Source organism: Lytechinus variegatus, chromosome 18 (assembly GCF_018143015.1).
Source record: "Lytechinus variegatus isolate NC3 chromosome 18, Lvar_3.0, whole genome shotgun sequence".
Classification (NCBI taxonomy): domain Eukaryota; kingdom Metazoa; phylum Echinodermata; class Echinoidea; order Temnopleuroida; family Toxopneustidae; genus Lytechinus; species Lytechinus variegatus.
In genome coordinates, this window is record NC_054757.1 from 20,267,335 (window position 1) to 20,286,471 (window position 19,137).

General features: G+C 36.9%; 1 protein-coding gene across 13 annotated transcripts in view; it reads left to right on the plus strand.

The window, feature by feature from the left end:
* The window catches only part of LOC121431563, a 119,700-nt gene that overhangs the window by 87,695 nt on the left and 12,868 nt on the right, over positions 1-19,137 (plus strand). For 12 of the 13 annotated variants that reach the window (XM_041629088.1, XM_041629090.1, XM_041629084.1 and 9 more), the window contains 6 exons: positions 8,216-8,286; positions 8,563-8,769; positions 14,328-14,380; positions 16,074-16,188; positions 17,361-17,480; positions 18,586-18,703. In XM_041629088.1, the coding sequence (XP_041485022.1) occupies positions 8,216-8,286; positions 8,563-8,769; positions 14,328-14,380; positions 16,074-16,188; positions 17,361-17,480; positions 18,586-18,703 (684 nt within the window). The remainder of the gene's footprint in view (positions 1-8,215; positions 8,287-8,562; positions 8,770-14,327; positions 14,381-16,073; positions 16,189-17,360; positions 17,481-18,585; positions 18,704-19,137) is intronic. The other variant, XM_041629087.1, reaches the window with a different exon arrangement.

Consider the following 19,137-nt stretch of genomic DNA (forward strand, 5'->3'; position numbering starts at 1 on the left):
TCATAATCAGTCTCGTGGACATATCCTAAAGGAATTCAGAAGGTGGGGGCAGTCTTTACTTCACCCATAGCAACCCGATGCTGACCCCCTGATCTGCTGGAATGCTTGTATCGATGACCAGATATCACTGTTGCAGGCCTCGACCATTGTCGTTGTTTTTGTCCGCACGTTTTTGGGGCAGCAATCAGTTCATTAGCCTGTCAGGCCGTGGTGCATACATTTACAGCCAATTGACATTCCAACGTCCATAGGACGCCTGGAGGGTTTAACTCATTTGATTGCTCTCTCATCCCAAGGAAGCTCATCTGCAGCTGATTTCCATCAAAGCAATGATATTCACTCAAGCCTTTCGGCAGTTCTCGCCCAACAAGAAAAGCCTGTTTCATAACAACCCGTCATTCGAGATGGTGCAGTACCCCCAGCGCCGCTCCAGCACGGAGGATCTCACAAAGGTGACCGCTGCCAAACCCCCCAGCGGTCGTCCCAAGAAAAAAGTCATGCGAAGGACCAATACAGATCCTGGACCCCTGTCTGCGGACATCTTGACCATCTTACTGGAGCAGATACCGCAGTGTCCGCAACTCGGTTCCCTTTCTAAAAAGAGAGATCCTCCAGTAACATCCACCTATCAGGCCCCTGCCCCATTTCCAGTACCTGATACCAGTGAAACAGTATCATCTGTCGCATCATCTGCATCTCAAATTTCCACCAACACTAGCAGGGATAACGTAGAACCGGCCAAGGATGCAGTCGCACCCTCCCAGAAACCTAAATCATCAGGGACTTTGCCAAGTGAGACAAAGCAAACGATAAGTATGCCTGGACCTGTCACGGCTCACACAACATCTTTATCGACCCCGGCAGCCATGTCATCTTCTGTTTCAACATTACAATGCAATCCAGGTGCGTCTGTAACCCCACCCGTTTCAATACCGGTGTCTTCGCCCCCTCTGGCCTCTCATCACATGCAAATGTCCTCCTCGCTGCCAGATCAGTGTGGTATGAGATTACGATCATTGTCCATCGGGTCATCTCCTTCTGGACCCTCGTCTCACAACTTTGCGCTATCATTCAGTCAAACTACACCCTCTCCTACCATGAGGACTTCCTCTCCACCGTCGCATTCGCGACTATCTCCAGCTTACGGACCTTCTGCGAACTCATTGTCATGGCAACAGACTCCAAACAAACCTCAAGTGATTGTAGCACCACAGCATCCTTCCAGGGCTACTCCACAATCGTCATGGAATCAATATACGCCAGGTAGCTCATCGTCATCCTTATCATCATCATACTTCAGTCCGTCATCACCTTCATTATCGTATTCATCATCTCTGTCATCATTTCCACCACCATCGTCATCATCGTTTTCATCAGGATCCTCTTCACCTTCGTTATCACAGCCGGCCAAGGAGCCTAAGAGGTGGAAACCAGCTACATTCAAACCACCCCCGAGAACATCATCCATCAAGAAATATGGTACTCTATTTCATTTTCTTTTTTCCTGTCTTTTTTCTTTCTTTCCTTTCATATTTTCTGGACCCCGTCTTATGTAGAACTATGATAATATGATCATAATTTTACCTCCAGGAATTGTGCACAATGTCATTTGTAAGCAAAGAAAAGCACAATAATTTTCAAGAAAAGGATGAATGTATGACTTTACATTGTATCTAGAAAATGTTTTTAACAAACATGCATTTTAGATGTTGACATTGCTGGCTTTCCATAGTTGTGGTTTATCGTATCAATTGTAACTCTTTGTAAGACAGGGCCCTGGCCTGCCTAGAAGTGAAGTAATTCAAATTTGAAAGGAAATTTATATATACTACAAACTGTAAGTGGCTAGTTTTAATCATGCGATATTCAAAACCATTGTTTTCGTGCATGACTGCACTAGAACTTTTAGTTCAAAAAATGGCTAGGCACTTGAAAAAGTGTAAGTAAAGGGATTAGTTCATATAACTACATGTAATTTTAAAATTGTTCATCAATAGCATTGCTCTTCTTACTTTTATTCTACAGTATAGTGGTGTGCTCTTGATGTTGCTAGAAAGAAGGTAATTCCATGTGAGAAAGAAAGACTCTTAAAAATTGTGCATTAGGTCTAATGTCAGGAATCTATATTGCCTATTTTAATGATGCATTAACACAGAACTCTAGGAAAACTCCTGAACTATACTAAAATTTTAGTATCCATCATGCATTTTTTTTTCATTGCGGTTCGGACTCGGTAGGAGCAAGCCAATCATGATGAATTGTTATTTGTTCTGCACACAATACTTTAATAAAGGATCATTTTCTTTGTATTGATATGAAGTGTAGACTTCCAAGCTGAAGCTGTGTAGCATTATTATTCCTTGTGTAGAATGCCCAGTAGTATCAAGAAACAGAATTATTCATCTGAATAGTATTTTATCATTTCCAAGTGGCAGTGGGGATGATTGTTTTTTGTAAAATGCTTTGAATGAATTCATCTGTATATTCTGTTTGAATTATTAAAAGAATAGGAATTCTGAATATTCAGTGGGTTAACTTGAAGTAGATACATGTAGCAATTAAGGAGGCCTTATTAGATCCTCCTCATAAGTTGTTTACTTCGACCAAAGTCAACAGAATTAGGGCAAATGAGGACGAAGTCGGTGTTCATTAAAGTAGAATCAACTATCCCTACCATCTCCCATCGCATCCAATTTAAAACTCATTCTCCATGACACAAGCAATATCCAACTTTATTTTTTGCACTCGCAAACTGAAGATCTATAAATAGGTGCATGTAGATTATTGCTTGTAAGGCTGTGTTCAAGCGAATACTTCCACCCTAGAATTACATTTGAAAAAAATCTGTATTGAAAAATGATTGCATTCAATCATTCAAGTCAGGCAGGAGTTACATGTAGGTTTTATTATTTTCTAGGGCAAAGTCGCACTATCATAGGGCATTACAGTGCATAATTGGTGAAAAAATTAAAATGGGCACCGTCTTACATGGGCACATTGGTGGCGGAAGTCAAAAAATTTAGGGGGGGGGTTCACCTGAAATTTTGGGATGGACACAGGTACAAAATTTGACAAGCGAAAAGAAAAAAGGTTATCAACCTAAATTTTAGGAGGGGATCACCAAAATTTTTGGACAAGCAAAAAAAAAAAGAAAAAAAAAACTAAATTTAAATTTTAGGGGGGTCCACGTGAATTTAGGGGGGGGGGAACGCAGGAAACAAAATTGACCAAAAAAAAGTATATACTAAAAATTGAGGGGAGGACCGTTCCCCCCCCCACCTAAAATTTAGGGGGACAGGTCCCCCCCCCCCCCCCCCGCTTCCGCCGCCTATGCATAATGCACAGCCTTGGCCTTCCATGGAGCTTGATTAATTTAAGCCTTGTTTATGTAATTCAATATTTTCTCATTTGCCCATTGATAAAGCCTCTTAATACTACCTGTGCTGTGGGATACCTATATATAAATGAAATCAGATCCATATGCCAGCCAGTGTTTTTGTTTCAACTCATGGTCTAGTGGGTGCAATCTTTTCCTTTTCTATGATTTATTTCACTCTTACCAATTATTGACAATAATTGCTGTACTGTGTTGTTTTAAAATGAGGAAAAATTACCCTTCTGAAAAATAACTTGAACGTTCAATAAATGATTTGTGTTTTATTTTTTTTATTTGCGATCCATATCTGTTATTCTACAATTTAGCTTAATCATAATTCAATTATGGGATAGTTAGGATTCACAAATTACTTTTGATCAGTTTTATGCCACGTATCCTACATATATGAACCACTACTCTTCATGACCTTAAAAAAATTGAACTCGTCCAGTTGCCTCCAATGGCCATGGTGGATATGATTGTTTGGTATGAGGGAGGTTTGTGTTTTTGTTTATGGGTCACCGATACACTTCTGAATTTACCACCTACTGTTATAGTGGTATTTCAGTGCATACCAAACTACAGCAACGGCTGCTAGAATTTCTGTTGGCATTCCTTTGTAATGGGCATAGTGATGTATGTACTATAAATTGCGGAGAAGTCTTTTTATTGATTGTTCTCCTAGTTTGCACATTTATCAAGCTTATTATTGTAATTTTGCCTTGTAGTTTTTTTGTTGTTAGATATCTTTAAAAAGGAGAAAGTTAACCCTGACAAAAATTTTGTAAAAAATTGCAGAAAAAATTATAAAGACATTGCCAAAGGTTTGAGGAATATCCATAAAAAAATACAAAAGTTATTAGAATTTGATTATTTGTGACGTCATATGTGAGTAGCTTTCCTATATATTGTATGGTAAAAAAAATCAATGAAATGTCATTTTCTCAGAAAATTGAAAATGTTTTTTACTGTACTTTCAGTATATATCAATTAGACAAATCATTTCACACTTGTTCCTACAGAGAAAACAAATCATCAGGAACCAATAAAAAATTGAAATGTTTGGATTTTATATTACATAATGGGCAGCTGCTTGTTTTATGACATCACAAATCCAAAACCTTTAATTTCTAACAACTTTCTTCATATTCAGTGGATTTTCCTCAAACCTTCCAATATTTTTTTCTGCTATTTTTACAATAAACATTTTACAGGGTGAAACTTCCCCTTTAAGGAACAGCTTTCAGCTGAAAAGGCTGAAAGATTTGATGAAAATTTAAAATAAATTTCCATTTACTGATTTAACCCCTTGTTAATTTTATCCAGCTTATTTTCTAATTTTGCCATCTTTTTTTCTTGAAAATAACGTGAAACTCATAACGTGGTATCACGTGATTGATGGCATAAATTTGCAATACATGAACGTTGACATGATGATCCATCATACATGGCATCACCATGCATTGTGTATCAAGTCGTGAGTCAGTCTGTTCCTGTTCTTGATTGAAAACAATCAGCATCAAATCATCATATCAAATATGTATTGCACCTGTTCATTATCTTATTCCTCAGAATAGGAAGATGATAGCATTCAAATAGCAGGTGCTGTAAGATAACCAATTTATATCATAAAGAATCATGCCATATCGAAACAAAACATTTTTCAAATTAAGGCATGTTATTTGATTGAAGTTTGAGAGTGGCTACCAACACAGATTTATATATATATTCTCTAATTTGTCTAGACATAGATGTAACAATATATTTCTTACTTTGCACAAATTTTCTAAGCCAAATTCGAGTAGTAGCAGTGAGCAGTAATTCAGAGAAAAAGTCTAAAAATAATTGTGATTGATTGTTTACCACATAGATTTCTAATCATTCTCAAATTGTGATTACTCTAAACTTCCTACCTCTTTTGACTATTTTGTAATTTTCTTTGATTTGTTTGTGATGGGATGGTATGAAATCACTTTTGGAGTATCATCCAGTCTTACAAAGTGATATGAAAGCCTGATCAAAAATTTTGGTTTCTTTTAAGTACCCTATTTGAGGTCAATCTATGTTTGAGTTTGAAATATGGGGTCCAGACATTCCTTGTGAAGGGGTTGGTATGAAATCACTGTAGGAGTATCATCCAGTCTTACAAAGTGATATGATAGCTTGATCTAGAATTTTCATCCCTGTAATTACACATGTTTATCGGCTTTAATTTAATTTTGAATTCTCACAACTCTTTGTAAGAGGGGTTCAAAGTATTTTCTGTGATGGGATGGGTGTGAAGTATCATCCAGTCTTGCATATATTATAGATTAATCTAAACTTCATACCTAGACATCTCTTTAACTACACTTCAAGTCATTTGTCTCTCCCTAAGTTCTATTTTTTAACTAAATCAACCCTTTGAGAGATGGGGTCCATATTTTTTTGTGATGGAATGGGTATGAAATCACTTTAGGAGTATCACCCAGTCTTACATTTGCAAAGTGATGTTATGCATGTAGATTGATCTAAATTTCATATCTCTTTAATAATTACACTACAAGTCATGTATGTCAGTTTGAGTTTTATTTTGAATATCTCCCAACTCTTTGTCAGATGGTTTTTTTTATAATGGGGTGGGTATGAAAGTGATTAATGAGTATCATCCAGTATGGATATGTATTGAGACTTCATCAAGAAACAGAAGCAGTGAACCATAGTTAATGAGTTATTAATGATCTAGTGAGGACAGATGTGTACTTTCACCTTATTTTAAAGTTGTAATATTGGCCCCAATGACATGTAATTAGTCATTCCTGCGGTGGATGATGGGTTGTTCTTGTTAACTTTTTTATGACAGTTTGACCCATCTGGATCTGCCTTTTCTTATATTCAACCTACAATTTATAAAGTGAGACAATTCTTTTAAAATTTAACATATGTTGGATATCCCTTAATGATAATAATAATAAAATTGTAGTCAAAATGTGGAAAATTTAATTAAATTCAATTTATTGAACATCTCTTAAAATTCGCAGACAACATATCAGAATAATATAACTTATATAAAGACAATAAGAAGAGGAAAAACAAACAATAAAGCAAGGCAAAAACTGGATAGGATGTAGCCCAATTCAATCAATTTTAGCTCTCCCTCTTTTTATGGGGGGTTGTTCAATTTCTTCAAAAACATTAAAGATTTGTTGATAGTTCATTGTATATTGAGTGATGTTTAAGCCACTATTGTGTACACACATGTAGAAGCTTTTTGATGTTGGCATTTGGAAGTGTTCAATACTGAAAACAGAGAGAGGGAGGAATGTAATTTCACCTTGAAGGCTTTGATACAGAAGTGATGAGAGAAAACATATGGCACTGAAGGTCATTGGCATATCTAGCTTATGCCTCTTCCCTATACCCCCCCCCTCTCTCTCTTGAAAGGCCCGTATTCTGAAGTCAGGTTTAACGTTAGACCATGGTCTAACTCTTTGCTAGAATTATGGGAAGCCAAACATGTCAAAATTATGTTTACATTGTATGCTTCTAAATAGTTCACTGTGCTCTTTCCCAATTCTTTAATAGTGAAGACAACTATCTTATTTATTTTTCCAGACAGTTAAGACTGGTTTGAGAGTCAATTGAGAAGATTCATTGAACCTCGTGGCTATCTATACGGAGCTGCCAAGTAGTACTGATTTTCAGTATTTAATACTGGGAAGTGAGAAGAATACTGATAGTTTCATGTAAAATACTGATTTCTAAAGTTTCAGTTGTATGTGTGGTCCTATGGTATTTTTTTAAATACTGATTTCCTCACCGAAATACTGATTTTCAGCTTCAAAAACGTTCCTTTTCAGGTTGGCAGCTCTGTCTATAGTTTAACCACAACTATAGACCAGAGTTTAAATTAAAGGTATTGTTTAACTTTGTGAGCAGCCGATTTAAAAAATTCTCAAACCAAGATGAAACATGTGTACAAGTACATGTATTAGAACTAATAAACCCTGAAAACAACCATTATTGAGAATGAAAAGCTAAAACTACAAGGCAAACCCCAATTTTATAAATAGGCGTCTTATAGACACCTAAATAGTACACATAAGTGTATGGGATGAAACTAAGAAGGTGTTTCCGGTCACTTTATATTTCAATTTTTGAAGCACTAAATAATTATTTTGGAACGCAATTTTTTCTGGGCTTCATTTTTGTAACATATCACAGACACAGGTGACAAGTGTGACCTTCTAGCTCAGATTTTTAAAAGTCAAACCAATGTTAACCAATCACTTTAAACCCAACTTCAGAATACGGGCGATCGAATATTGGCTCATAGGCCTATATCAAAGAGATATCACTAAAGAGTGATATTATCTCCTTGCCTATGTTCAGCAGTCCAGTTAATTTAATTCATTTTCTATCTCTGTGTTTGTTTTCAAAGAAATAATTAATATTACAGTTTCTTGAATCAATCATTTTGCAACCTTGGAAATATGTAGATTTCTGGATAGGTTGTATGTATTTTTTTACATGTATTTATGGACTTTCAAAGACATTCTATCCAAGAAATTAACCTTTTTTTTAATCCTTAATGATAAGCAAGGAGAGAGTGCAAGTAATGTATGACTTTTTCTTCTTTTTCTGTATATTGTTTGTACTTGTGTAGGTTGTTGTTTTTGTATTGCTTTATGTTCCCTGTTTGTTTTTCTATTTTATTTTGTTCCATTTTATCATACCTTTTACAATCAATTTTGGAGACCCTTTTTTTTCAGGTCACAAGTTTAGAAATAGATGTCACTATTTTAGTATTAATAGCTGATGTTTTATTTTACAATCTTTGTTTTTATTTATCTTTGACAGCATCTACTAATACCAAGCCTGTAACGCAAGACAGTCGATATGATTACATGAACCAGTTCCCAACAGTAGACGTAAGTCTTCAAACTATCACATTAACATTTTAATGAATGATAATAGTTACATTTATATAGCACTTCATACATTGGTTTCTAAGCGCTTTACATTGCAATTATAATTACCCCGGTCACTGGATCCTTACTTGACCACACCAAATTTATGCACTTTCTCTACTTCCGGGGCAGCATTCCAACAAGCGTTCAAATACTCTATCGTTAGGCATACTGCTGTACATATTAGATTTATTAATCATCATATAAATGTTACTTTTTTATTATTAATCATTATAGAAGAACATCAGTGAAAAGAAGCCCCGACCGGTCCGAGAGCCCGATGCTTCATACAACAAGAGTCTTCCGGAGTACCTACCCATCAAGTCCCCATCCATCTCGGACGATCGTTTCGATGACTTCGACTTCACGCCACCTGTCACCGTCACGGCAACCAAACAGGAGGTACTGCCCAAAGTTGAACGTACTCCCTCTCTCGAATATAAGGTGGGGATAATTAAGGTTTTTAAAGCACGGGCATGGAACATGGACAACCAAGAGAAAAAAAGGCTTGGTGTCGATCCAGCTAGCACGGACATGCAGTGGTGGTGGTGCTTTTACTCTTCAAGGAAATGAGATTCTTGCATCCAAGCCTGCTGTACATGTAATTCTTTGCAAAAGAAATTTAACCCTTGGCTTACCGGAACTTGCTGATCCCTTTATAATGCTTATGGGAATGACAGACTACAGTAGTCAAAGGGTGGGAGTCTAATGAGAGCAGAAAGGGCATTGACTCAATATAGCTATTCAAAATGAAAGATGACCCTTTCTAGCACTCAGTAGATGCAAGATCAAACGCTTTCAGTTTGTTTGGTTTGATATTTTTTTCTTTTTATTTTCCTTTTCAGTTTGCACGAACTGGTGTGATATTAATGAGATAATTTTAAAGTTTGGCAGAACCATTAACACTTCAAGGCATTCAAAACAATATCATACTTTTTTTGTTTGAAAAGAACCTTATAAAATATGAATTTTCAAAAGTGCATTGCAATAAAGCTTTTTTCCTAAAAGTTCATTAGAATATATGCAGAACAGTATCAAGAATAACATCCTTTTAATGTAGATTGATTTAGGTATTTGCGGAGGAAGATATTTAAGGATGTAGCTGTGAAGAGATGAGACAAACAGATAGATACGTTTGGATAAAAGTAAATATGAGCAAGTTGAGTAGAAATAAAATGCTGCCTGTAAATGATGAATAATGATTAATGCTGCAAAGTACATGTATGTGCAGGTTATTTGATAGATGCATAGGCCTACTTGTATATAGGCAAAATTATGTTAGGGATGGAGAAATTTAGAAGAAAGAGAAAGAAAAAGTTAAATAGTAATAGAAATATATAAATACCATCAAATAGTTTTGTAGTAATACAGAAATGTTATGTACAGTACATGTACATTTGCAAAAACGTACAGTAGAGATAGAAAAGATGCATTACTATAAAGTACCTGTCTTTCAAAAAGGATGCCTTATTCTCCATGATAAAAATTTAGCAATATGGCCAGATATTTTGAATGATGAGCATGAATTGATGTTATTTTCTCCTTTTTGCTGTGCCATTCCAATTTCATTATATTTCTTTCCTTTTTTTTGCTCCTGAACATTTTCAGGAACTCTTTTTATTATTTGTTTTCACTATTCTCTTACAATCACACAGTAATCTAAAATGAAGTTGATCAGTTTGCTTGAAAAAAGCCTAAATAAGCAGAGGAAAGCTAGAGTGTAAATGAGATTTGTAATCACTTTAAAAGAGAAACAGTGCAATTAATGTCGGCCTCGATCTCTCGGAGTCTCTTGCTCACATTGGTCAGCCTTAGCCATATATTTGTGTGATGGGTGAAGACAGGTGGATTTTTGAAGAGATAGATCTGTTAGCATAGTAGGTGATCTACATAGATAGAGGGTGTTTATAAGTTCACACATTCCAAAGTTGCATCGTGGCGCCACATATCGTAATGTTTGAAACTCTTATAGAGCTTGATCATGAGAGGGAATGAATAGAAATGATTAAAAGTGGAAAGGAAAGTTATCGAAATTGATAATGTACCTAATCAACCGATTCCTACTTTGAGCTGATTAGAGTTTTTTTTTATAACATTCTTATTTATAAAGTTCTTAGTTCAACCTAGTTCTGATGAAAGTTGGAATGCTCTCAAATTGTCATGTTTTGGGCAGTTCATGAAGTAAGATGAGGAATGTCTAAAAATGGGGTTAGATGTACAAACAAAAAGGTTCAATTATTTTATGGAATTTCCCTATTCATTGCATGTACCGGGTATGTTATTTGCAATCTTCATTGTAACAATGATCAGAAAAGTGTAGGATCCATGCAAAATCAATATGTATCTCCCTGCATTGATGATGATGATTGAGAGTGGATCCTTGTGTAAGCTCTATCCCTGTTAATAATGTATTTCTGAACTGGGTTGAGGTTAATCATGGAATCATGATTTTGATCTCCATTGCATTTACTCGATGTTTCAACACCCATGGGTCTGCAGAATTGCATCTCAAATCAAACTTTTATAGCATGTCAGTTTCATGTAAAGACGTAAATGTTTATCTTGAGAAGCTTTTTTTCTAGGGTTAAAAAGGTGTTGCTTAAATGCAGCCTACATTAGTCACAAAACAATGAATATCTATCCCAAACCTTTATCTATTTGCTGTGCTGTGCTGTGTAGTGGATTATTTCCTTACAGTCTTGTTGCTGTGAAAACTTTCCCTTTGCAATTTGACTCTCAGTTAGAGAAGACATCTACTAGACACATTTCTTCTCATAACACCTTCCTGTCCTTGCTTTCCATGCCCCCATTTTGATTTTTTTTTAAATTTCATTTTATTATTTTATTTCATTTATTTATTTTCCTATTTTTGGGAGGGGTGGGGTCTTGAAACTTTTGAATCTCCTAGATTATTATCATTATTTGTTTTGCATCACCCTTTCCTGGGAGGCAAAGAGCAAACTGAACCACTGTGACCGGCGAGTCTTTCTTCCCAATGTACATGTAATAAATACCTCGGTCACAACCGTTCAGAGTTGCTAATTTTCCGGATTTTTCCGGAATTCCGGATTTTTTCCTTTGCTGAAAAATATTCCGGGAAAAAAAAATCGATTGTCAAAGTGAAATCCGTAAAAATTTCCCCTCCAAATCTTGTCACGGAGTTCGCTACGGAGAGCGCAATTTCAATTTTGGATGGCCAATTTGCGCAGACGGAAAATTATTAGCGTTGTGCGCAGCATGAAGTTTAGCTGGTACTGTACTTGCACGGTACGCGCGAGCAATACACTGTAGCAGTTGCAAACGCCGCTCTATACCCTGCAGGGATACGGGTGTCAGCGCTATCCCAGTCGGGCGATCGCCGGTAGAACCGCTCGAAGCACGGCCCGGTGTGGCTGCAATTGCCTGCTGCTGCGTGAGTGATTGGTTGTCTGCCGCGGGATTTCAGCTGAAAACCTATTTGCTACCATGAAATATGTGTTCTCTGGTGCGTATTCATCAATTCATATGTGTGAACTATCCATCATTTTGATAGAAATTGTGATTTATGGATTTTCAATAGTATAGGATTGTCTTGTTGATGAGTACAGTGAGTGAAAAAGGGCACCCCAGCTGCTACATACACCCGTCCCGAGTCGCACCCATTGGCCGCAGCATATTAACCCGCAGCAGGTTAACCCGTACCGTAATGAGTACGGGTTACAACTTACATGATTTTTTTTTTGGAGCACCTTTCTTGCCTATGATATGAAGTTTATTATGTCATTAATTATTTGTTATGTACTACTGTAGATTAATGATTTCAGCCCTCTAAAGAATAAGAAAACGTTCCAGCTTCAGGGGGCTTCGCCCTTGACCCCGCCAGGGGCCCTGGGCCTGGGCGGGCCCCTGGAGCCAGGCCTGGGTTTTCAGGATTTTTTTGAGCTATCAGTTAGCATCTCTGCAACCGTTATAACATTTTTTGAAAAGCTACATATAGGTGGTTTAAATAATAATGAATAAAACGGCTGTTTTCAATTCACCGTACTGATGCCATAGGGCAAATGTGACCGAGGTATAAAGTTTGGGGTGGGCAGGTGAAGAGTAGGTTTCCTCCTACTCTTGTTGTGCGAACACTGATGATCCTCCTCAAACACGGTGTCTCCAATTAATGTCCCATTGGAGGGATGCATTAAATACAATTTGTACCTTTCAGATGAACAATGATTCAGGAGCAACACATAACGTTTCATTAAACAACCCCCCCCCCCCAAAAAAGAAGAGATATTAAAGAATATAAACGTCCTCAAACACAGGGTCTCCAATTAATGTCCTTTCCGAGGGATGCATGTAGTATAATTTTATATCTTTGCAATTAACAATGCTGCTGAAGCAACACATTCATGAAACCAGCCCCTCCCCCAAAAAAAAAAATTGATAATAATAATAATAAATGATACATAAAATTCTTCAGTACATACAGGATTATGTTTGATGGTTAAAGGCATTGGCTAAATAATTTGACTTTAAAAAATTCTGAGCTGCGAGGTCCCAAGTGTCACCTGTGTCTGTGATATGTTACAAAAACGAAGCCCAGAAAAACTTGCATCCCAAAACCATTATTTAGTGGATCAAAAAAGTGAAATATAAAGTGACTGGAAACACAATCTTAATTTCATCACATACACTTGTATGTGCTCTATTATGAAATTACGCAAAATCTTCAATTATAGCTTATCAAAGTCATTTCTTTTGATTTTTTTTGTTTCAGAGATTTTAGGTTAATGGAAATCATCCATGTACATGTACATATTTCATCTCTCCTTTGTTTTTGTTTTTTAAATTATATGTCTATAGTATAACATTAAGTTATACCTTTAAGTCCAGACAAAAAAAAGTAAGGGATACTCTTCACAACCTACTGCATAAATCAGTAACATTGGATAAGCTTTAACACATTGCAGTGGATGGGGATTTTCTGGGGCTCTCTTATTTTTCCCTGATTCTTTCGAGCATTTTGGGGCACCCAGAGCCCCCATGTACAGTAGTTTTTTTCACTGCTTAGGTCCCCCGCAATCTACAAACCACCGATCCTCAGTGCACATGATCCTGAGGTATTCCCTTGTTATTGTTGACATTGCATCGGTATACCCCCATGGAATGAATCCAGTAAAAGGTCATGGTGATCACTGACCATTAGGCCAGCAGTGGTGCTTAAAGGTCATTCCATTGAGTCTGTATTGCATGGGAGGGCCAGAGGATTATACTGATAGGTCATGGAATGATGGGTGTTATGAAAACTGCCACAACCAGCGCTACAATTAGTGTTATACATGTACATACATACATATTTATGGGTTGCAATATCTGTAAAATGCTCATGTACTGGTATTCTGAGAAGCATTATTACCTGCATTATAGGTTACCATGTTGTAACAACACAAAAATGCTTATTAATAACTAGTAGTGGTATAACTTGCTTTTAGGAGGTCGCAGAGTGATCAGTATTCTGAGAAGCGTCATAACTATGTGAAATAGCGTTATAATGTCAGAGTTGTAATACCACTTTAATAATTATGAACTGGTATTTGAAATGCAATTATAACAAGATAAAATGCAAGTAGTACATGTACATAGCATTCATAAAGCTTTCTTAGAATATTGATTTACTAAAACAGCCTTATGACAGATGTGAAACACACAGAATTGCATTCTGTCATACCAGGGCCCTGTTGCATGAAAGTTACTTCTATGGTTACATTGCCATCCAGTGGTAACTACCATGGTAACGATGATCAACAGCCAATCAGAATCAGCATTCCATGATAGTTAACATTGCATGGCAAAGCTACCATAATGGTGACTTTTATGAAACGGGTCCAGAAGTGGCATGTTTTTTTTTTTAATAATTTGTTTCAACGTCTTACTAGATCATAAATACAGTCTTCAATACTTCACCTCACCTCTGTACATTTCATTTGTTTCATGCTAATGATTTGTTCAATTATTTTTTTTCTCAATTTTAGTTGACAAGAGCTAGTGCCATAGCCTTGTACCCCTTCACTGCACAAAGCAAAAAGTAAGTACATGTATCAAAAACTTTTTGGAATGCACAATTCCAGAATTTACATATTTTTTACAAATAGTGTGCACATCTTGGTCTTTTCCCTTTACAATAGATGACCTGGGGAGCGTTTCATGAAAGGACTTGTTGGACGATTTATCCAACAAGTCCTGTTTTATCCGACAGTTACTATAGTAACAGTGCTTCTCAACCAATCAGAATCCAGGAAAGTTGTCAGATCTGACAACTTGTCGGACGAAAATATTGATGAAATGCCCCTCTGGCCCCATTTCATAGGATTCACTGTTATAGTACATGTAATTACCATGGTAACATGGTCCAACAGCCAATCAAAATCAAGGAATCCATTATAGATACCATTGGATGGCAAAGTTACAATTATAATGGTAACTTTAATGCAACGGGGCCCAGTATAATTGCGAATGTCCGCATATTTGACTTTGTTATCTACTTCTCGTACTGTTTCATTTATTGAATTGTGTATATGCTGCATTTGTATCTGTATTTGCTACTAATTTTGAATGAAGAAATGGTATCAATAATGTAGTTTATCAGTCATGATATGGTCAAGTGGCACAAACTTCCAAAGTAAAGTTTTACGTATTTTTAGTTTTTATCATTTTGTAGTTTTTGGAATCCACTGACCTCTTTTCAGGGAGGTACTAGTATGTGTAATTACAATGCAAAAACGAAATTAGCTCAAAGAAGGTCTTCTGTGAAATATATCACAGATCAGCACAGAGTCTGCACTGTTTTGCACCATGCATGAATCTTAATTACCTGCCTGTACTATGCTAGTTTGTGTAACTTTTCTTTCAGGAAATTGACAGGATATGGTGACATGGACTCTTGTGCCATTTTGTGGAATATTTTTCATATGCGAAATTGCATATAGGTCTAAATTATAATAACATTAATTTGTATACATGAAGCTTTCATGTGCTTTTTTCAAAGCTCCTTTTACTTAATTCTACAAAGTAAATTCTCTTTACTGAAGAGATATGTTTTTAATTTTGGTTTTCAATGATGGAGAGCTTCTTATGTCAATTGGCAGGCTATCACATAGTTTTAAGGCAGCAAGTGCAAGTGCACGATTACCAAGTGTGACACTGGTTTTGTGAAAGGGGATCGGGAAAAATAATTCATCTGTGGAACTTTGCAAGCTTCAAATATATTATTGGGTTTTAGGTTTGAGTAATATTGTAATATAATGTGGAGCTTGACCAATTCATGATTTATATACAATTAGGGAGATTTCATAAAATCATCAACCTTTTTTTGTACATCCGACCCCCATTTTTCTCAAGTCTTACTTCACTTCATAAATTGACCAAGTCATGGTCCTTTGAGAACATTACAGACTGTAAAAAGAACAAGAAATCAGTGACAAAAAATTCATGAACGTCCTACATATAGGGGGTCGGATATACATATTTTACGGAATTACCCATTAACAGAATTTTGAATGAAATTCTTTGACGTACAGGCAACCATGTAGTACCGGATCAAAACTTCCACAAATGTAGACACCTGTGTCTTGAAAGCAATTTCCATCTTTGTTTTGAAAGCAATTTCCACCTGGGTTGAATTCCCCTTTAAGGTATCTAAATTCATGCATGAATCTTTCATCTGTTGTGTCTATCATGTGAGGAGGATAACTAATTGAATATGTGTTGTTACATTGCAGGGAGCTGAGTTTCAAGAAGGGTGATACCATTTATTTGACGAGGGAGATTGATAAAAATTGGTTGGAGGGAGAGCATCATGGTAATAAAGGCATCCTTCCAAGAACATATGTAGAGGTGAGTTGATGATGATTGGCTTCATGTTAATCATAATAAAACCAACATGCTTATACCATTTGAGTAAAAAAAAAACTTGACACCTCACAAATCCCCATTTTAAGGAAAAAAATATGACATGAGCACATAATCTTTATATATTGCTGGAAAGAGTATCTTCTCCCAAATGGTATGTCTTCATGCTCGGAAAATTAGTAGGTATTATTTGCCGTGATGTAAATTCAATAATGATATTACCAACATGCTTATACCGTGTGAGTCCAAAAAAACTTGACACCTACATGTAACAAATCCTCATTTTAAGGAGAAAGGAGAAAAATGTGACATGAGCACATAATCATTGTACATGTATATGGTTGGAAAGAGTATCTTCTCCCAAATAATCTGATGCCATATTCATGTGGTATGTCTTCATGCTTGGATAATTAGAAGGTATTCTTTGCAGTGATGTAAATTTTAACATGTGCCAAAGTAAGGCATGACTGCAATGAATGAATCCAGATGTCAGTGATGTCATAATCCTACAAGGGTTGCATTAAAATGCATTTCAAAACACCTTTTTAAGAATAAACAATTGTTTAATAGTGTGCTCATGAAGGGGGGGGGGGTAACGTTCGTATGAAGATAAAAGACGAGTGGCCCATAACACAAAACTTACCAATGATCATAGAACATTTTTCTACGATTGATTCCATAGACTACATTGTACAATCAATCGTGAAGATCAAGCGTACGATCAATTGCTAACCTTTGTGTTATGTGACCCAGGATCCCGTTACAAAATGTTTTAATACCATCTGGAAACTAGAACAATGCAAAATATCCTTCCAAGCCGATCTAAGACTGCAAGGTGGTACATTCTTATCATTAAATGTTACATGTGTGCTTTGTATGGGTCCTGTGGTCCAGTAGTTAGAGCATCGGACTTGCAAGGTTGTGAGTTCAAATCCATTGTCTCCACTTTGATGAAAGAGTAATATCTGTCATCTATAACGTCAGCCACTACGACTGATTAACCTAGACATAAAATTTTTCTAGGTAATTGGTTATACCAGCTTGGGGTTTACAAGCATAAAACTGTCCCACTGAGTTCCCACGGGAGTTACCATTAACAGAATAACTATGATTAAAGAATTGTCTCATTTCATTCAATTTCTTTGACATCTTTTTAGATTGTGACTAGCATTGAAGAAGCAAGGAACCTTCAGGCTAATGCACCCAGTGCAGAAGGGAAGGGCAGAGCAAAGTATCAATTCAAAGGAGAAACGGCCAATGAGCTTTCAGTCAATAAGGTGAGTAGGAACACGAGCTGTTTTTATTCCAGTACTTTGATTAAGTGATTGGGTGATTTCAAATTCAGTGTCGACCTCTTGGTGTTGGTGTTAGGTCAATTTTTACATGAGTATAACACCATATATGAAATAAAGATGGTCCTGAAAAGTCACTCACTATTATTATGTTGGTCTGTCATGATAGGTTTCTTAACTAGGAAATGCAATCCAGAATGTGCTTCCAACACCAACATCGAACTTGAAATCACCCAATATATATTGCTTTACAAAGAAATTTACTTCAGTTGCATTGAAATAACCTATTCTTATCAAGATTCCAAATGATTTCTTAAGAGTTGGGTTACAGTCAGTTTTATGATTGATTAGATACCAGTTGACAGTTTACGGCATACTACTGTGTAGGTCATATTACTGTGTTTAGAGAGCGGTGCTGGCTCAGTCGGTAACGCGTCTGCCCGTCGAACCCAAGATCGTGGGTTCGATTCCACCCCGGGCGGATGACTGAAGCCAGTGCGTTGTGTGTAAACGTCTCTCCCATGTTTCATAGATCCAGTATATGTTACAATGGAAAACACTGTCACTCGGATAGGACGTTAAATGGAGGCCCCGTGTAGAGGAGAGTCACCACCTTTGCACGTTAAGAACCCACTGCACTATTCGTATAAGTGTAGGGGGAAACCCTGGTGTAGTGGTCCACCTGCACTCCCCAAATCAGTTATATCGGGAGGAGAGACCTGCGGGTGATAGTGATTCAGTTCGCTTTTCGCCGCACAGGTGACGCCAAACAAATAATGATAATAATAGAGGTGTTGTGGCACAGTGGACAAGTCTCCGGACTTTGAACCACAAGTTCTTGGGTTCAAATCCCACCACAGCGCTTGTGTCCTTTGGCAAGGCATTTATCTACATTTACTCTCCACCCAGGTGTAGTAAATGGGTACCAGGGAGGAAGAAATTTTTTGAATGCTGGAATCATTATATTAAGTGCTATATAAATGTAGCATGTTGTTGATATTATTTTTCACCAAAGGGTTTCAATGGTCAGATATTATCTTTTGAGCCAAGCAAAATAATCGACTTAATCTTTCCATCTTTGTCTATCCAGGGTGACATCATAGACCTGGTTAGGATGATTGATGCTAACTGGTGGGAGGTTCGTCATGGTAACAAGGCTGGTATCGTTCCTGTGGCTTACCTGGATGTCCTCAGAGAGCCACAGCAAGGTATGCTTGTCATCTATTCAGTGTGTGACTGGTGTTGGTATTGGTGTCTAAGAGGACTGTTAAAGGGCCCAGCAACTGACAAATCATGGGAAAATTGAAACAATACGAAATTTGCAAAAGGCCAATTGACTTTATACATGATATAATCTGTCCGTCATGAGCGCCCGTCGGACTAATGCGATAAAATTTTGGACAGCACGAATTTGACTGAACTTGTGATGGTTCTTTACTTCGGATCATCGCAGTTCCAGTTTCCAACAATCCCAATTCCTAGACTCATAGCAGGTCTCTTGATTGCTAACCCAAAATAAATAAACACTGTGAAGGTACATGTTACAAAGTGAAAACACGCAGTTTACTTCTGGTTGGTTAGTCTACGAACTATATTGGTCTCCTATAGACCTCCCAGACATGCCGGCGTCTATTACATAACA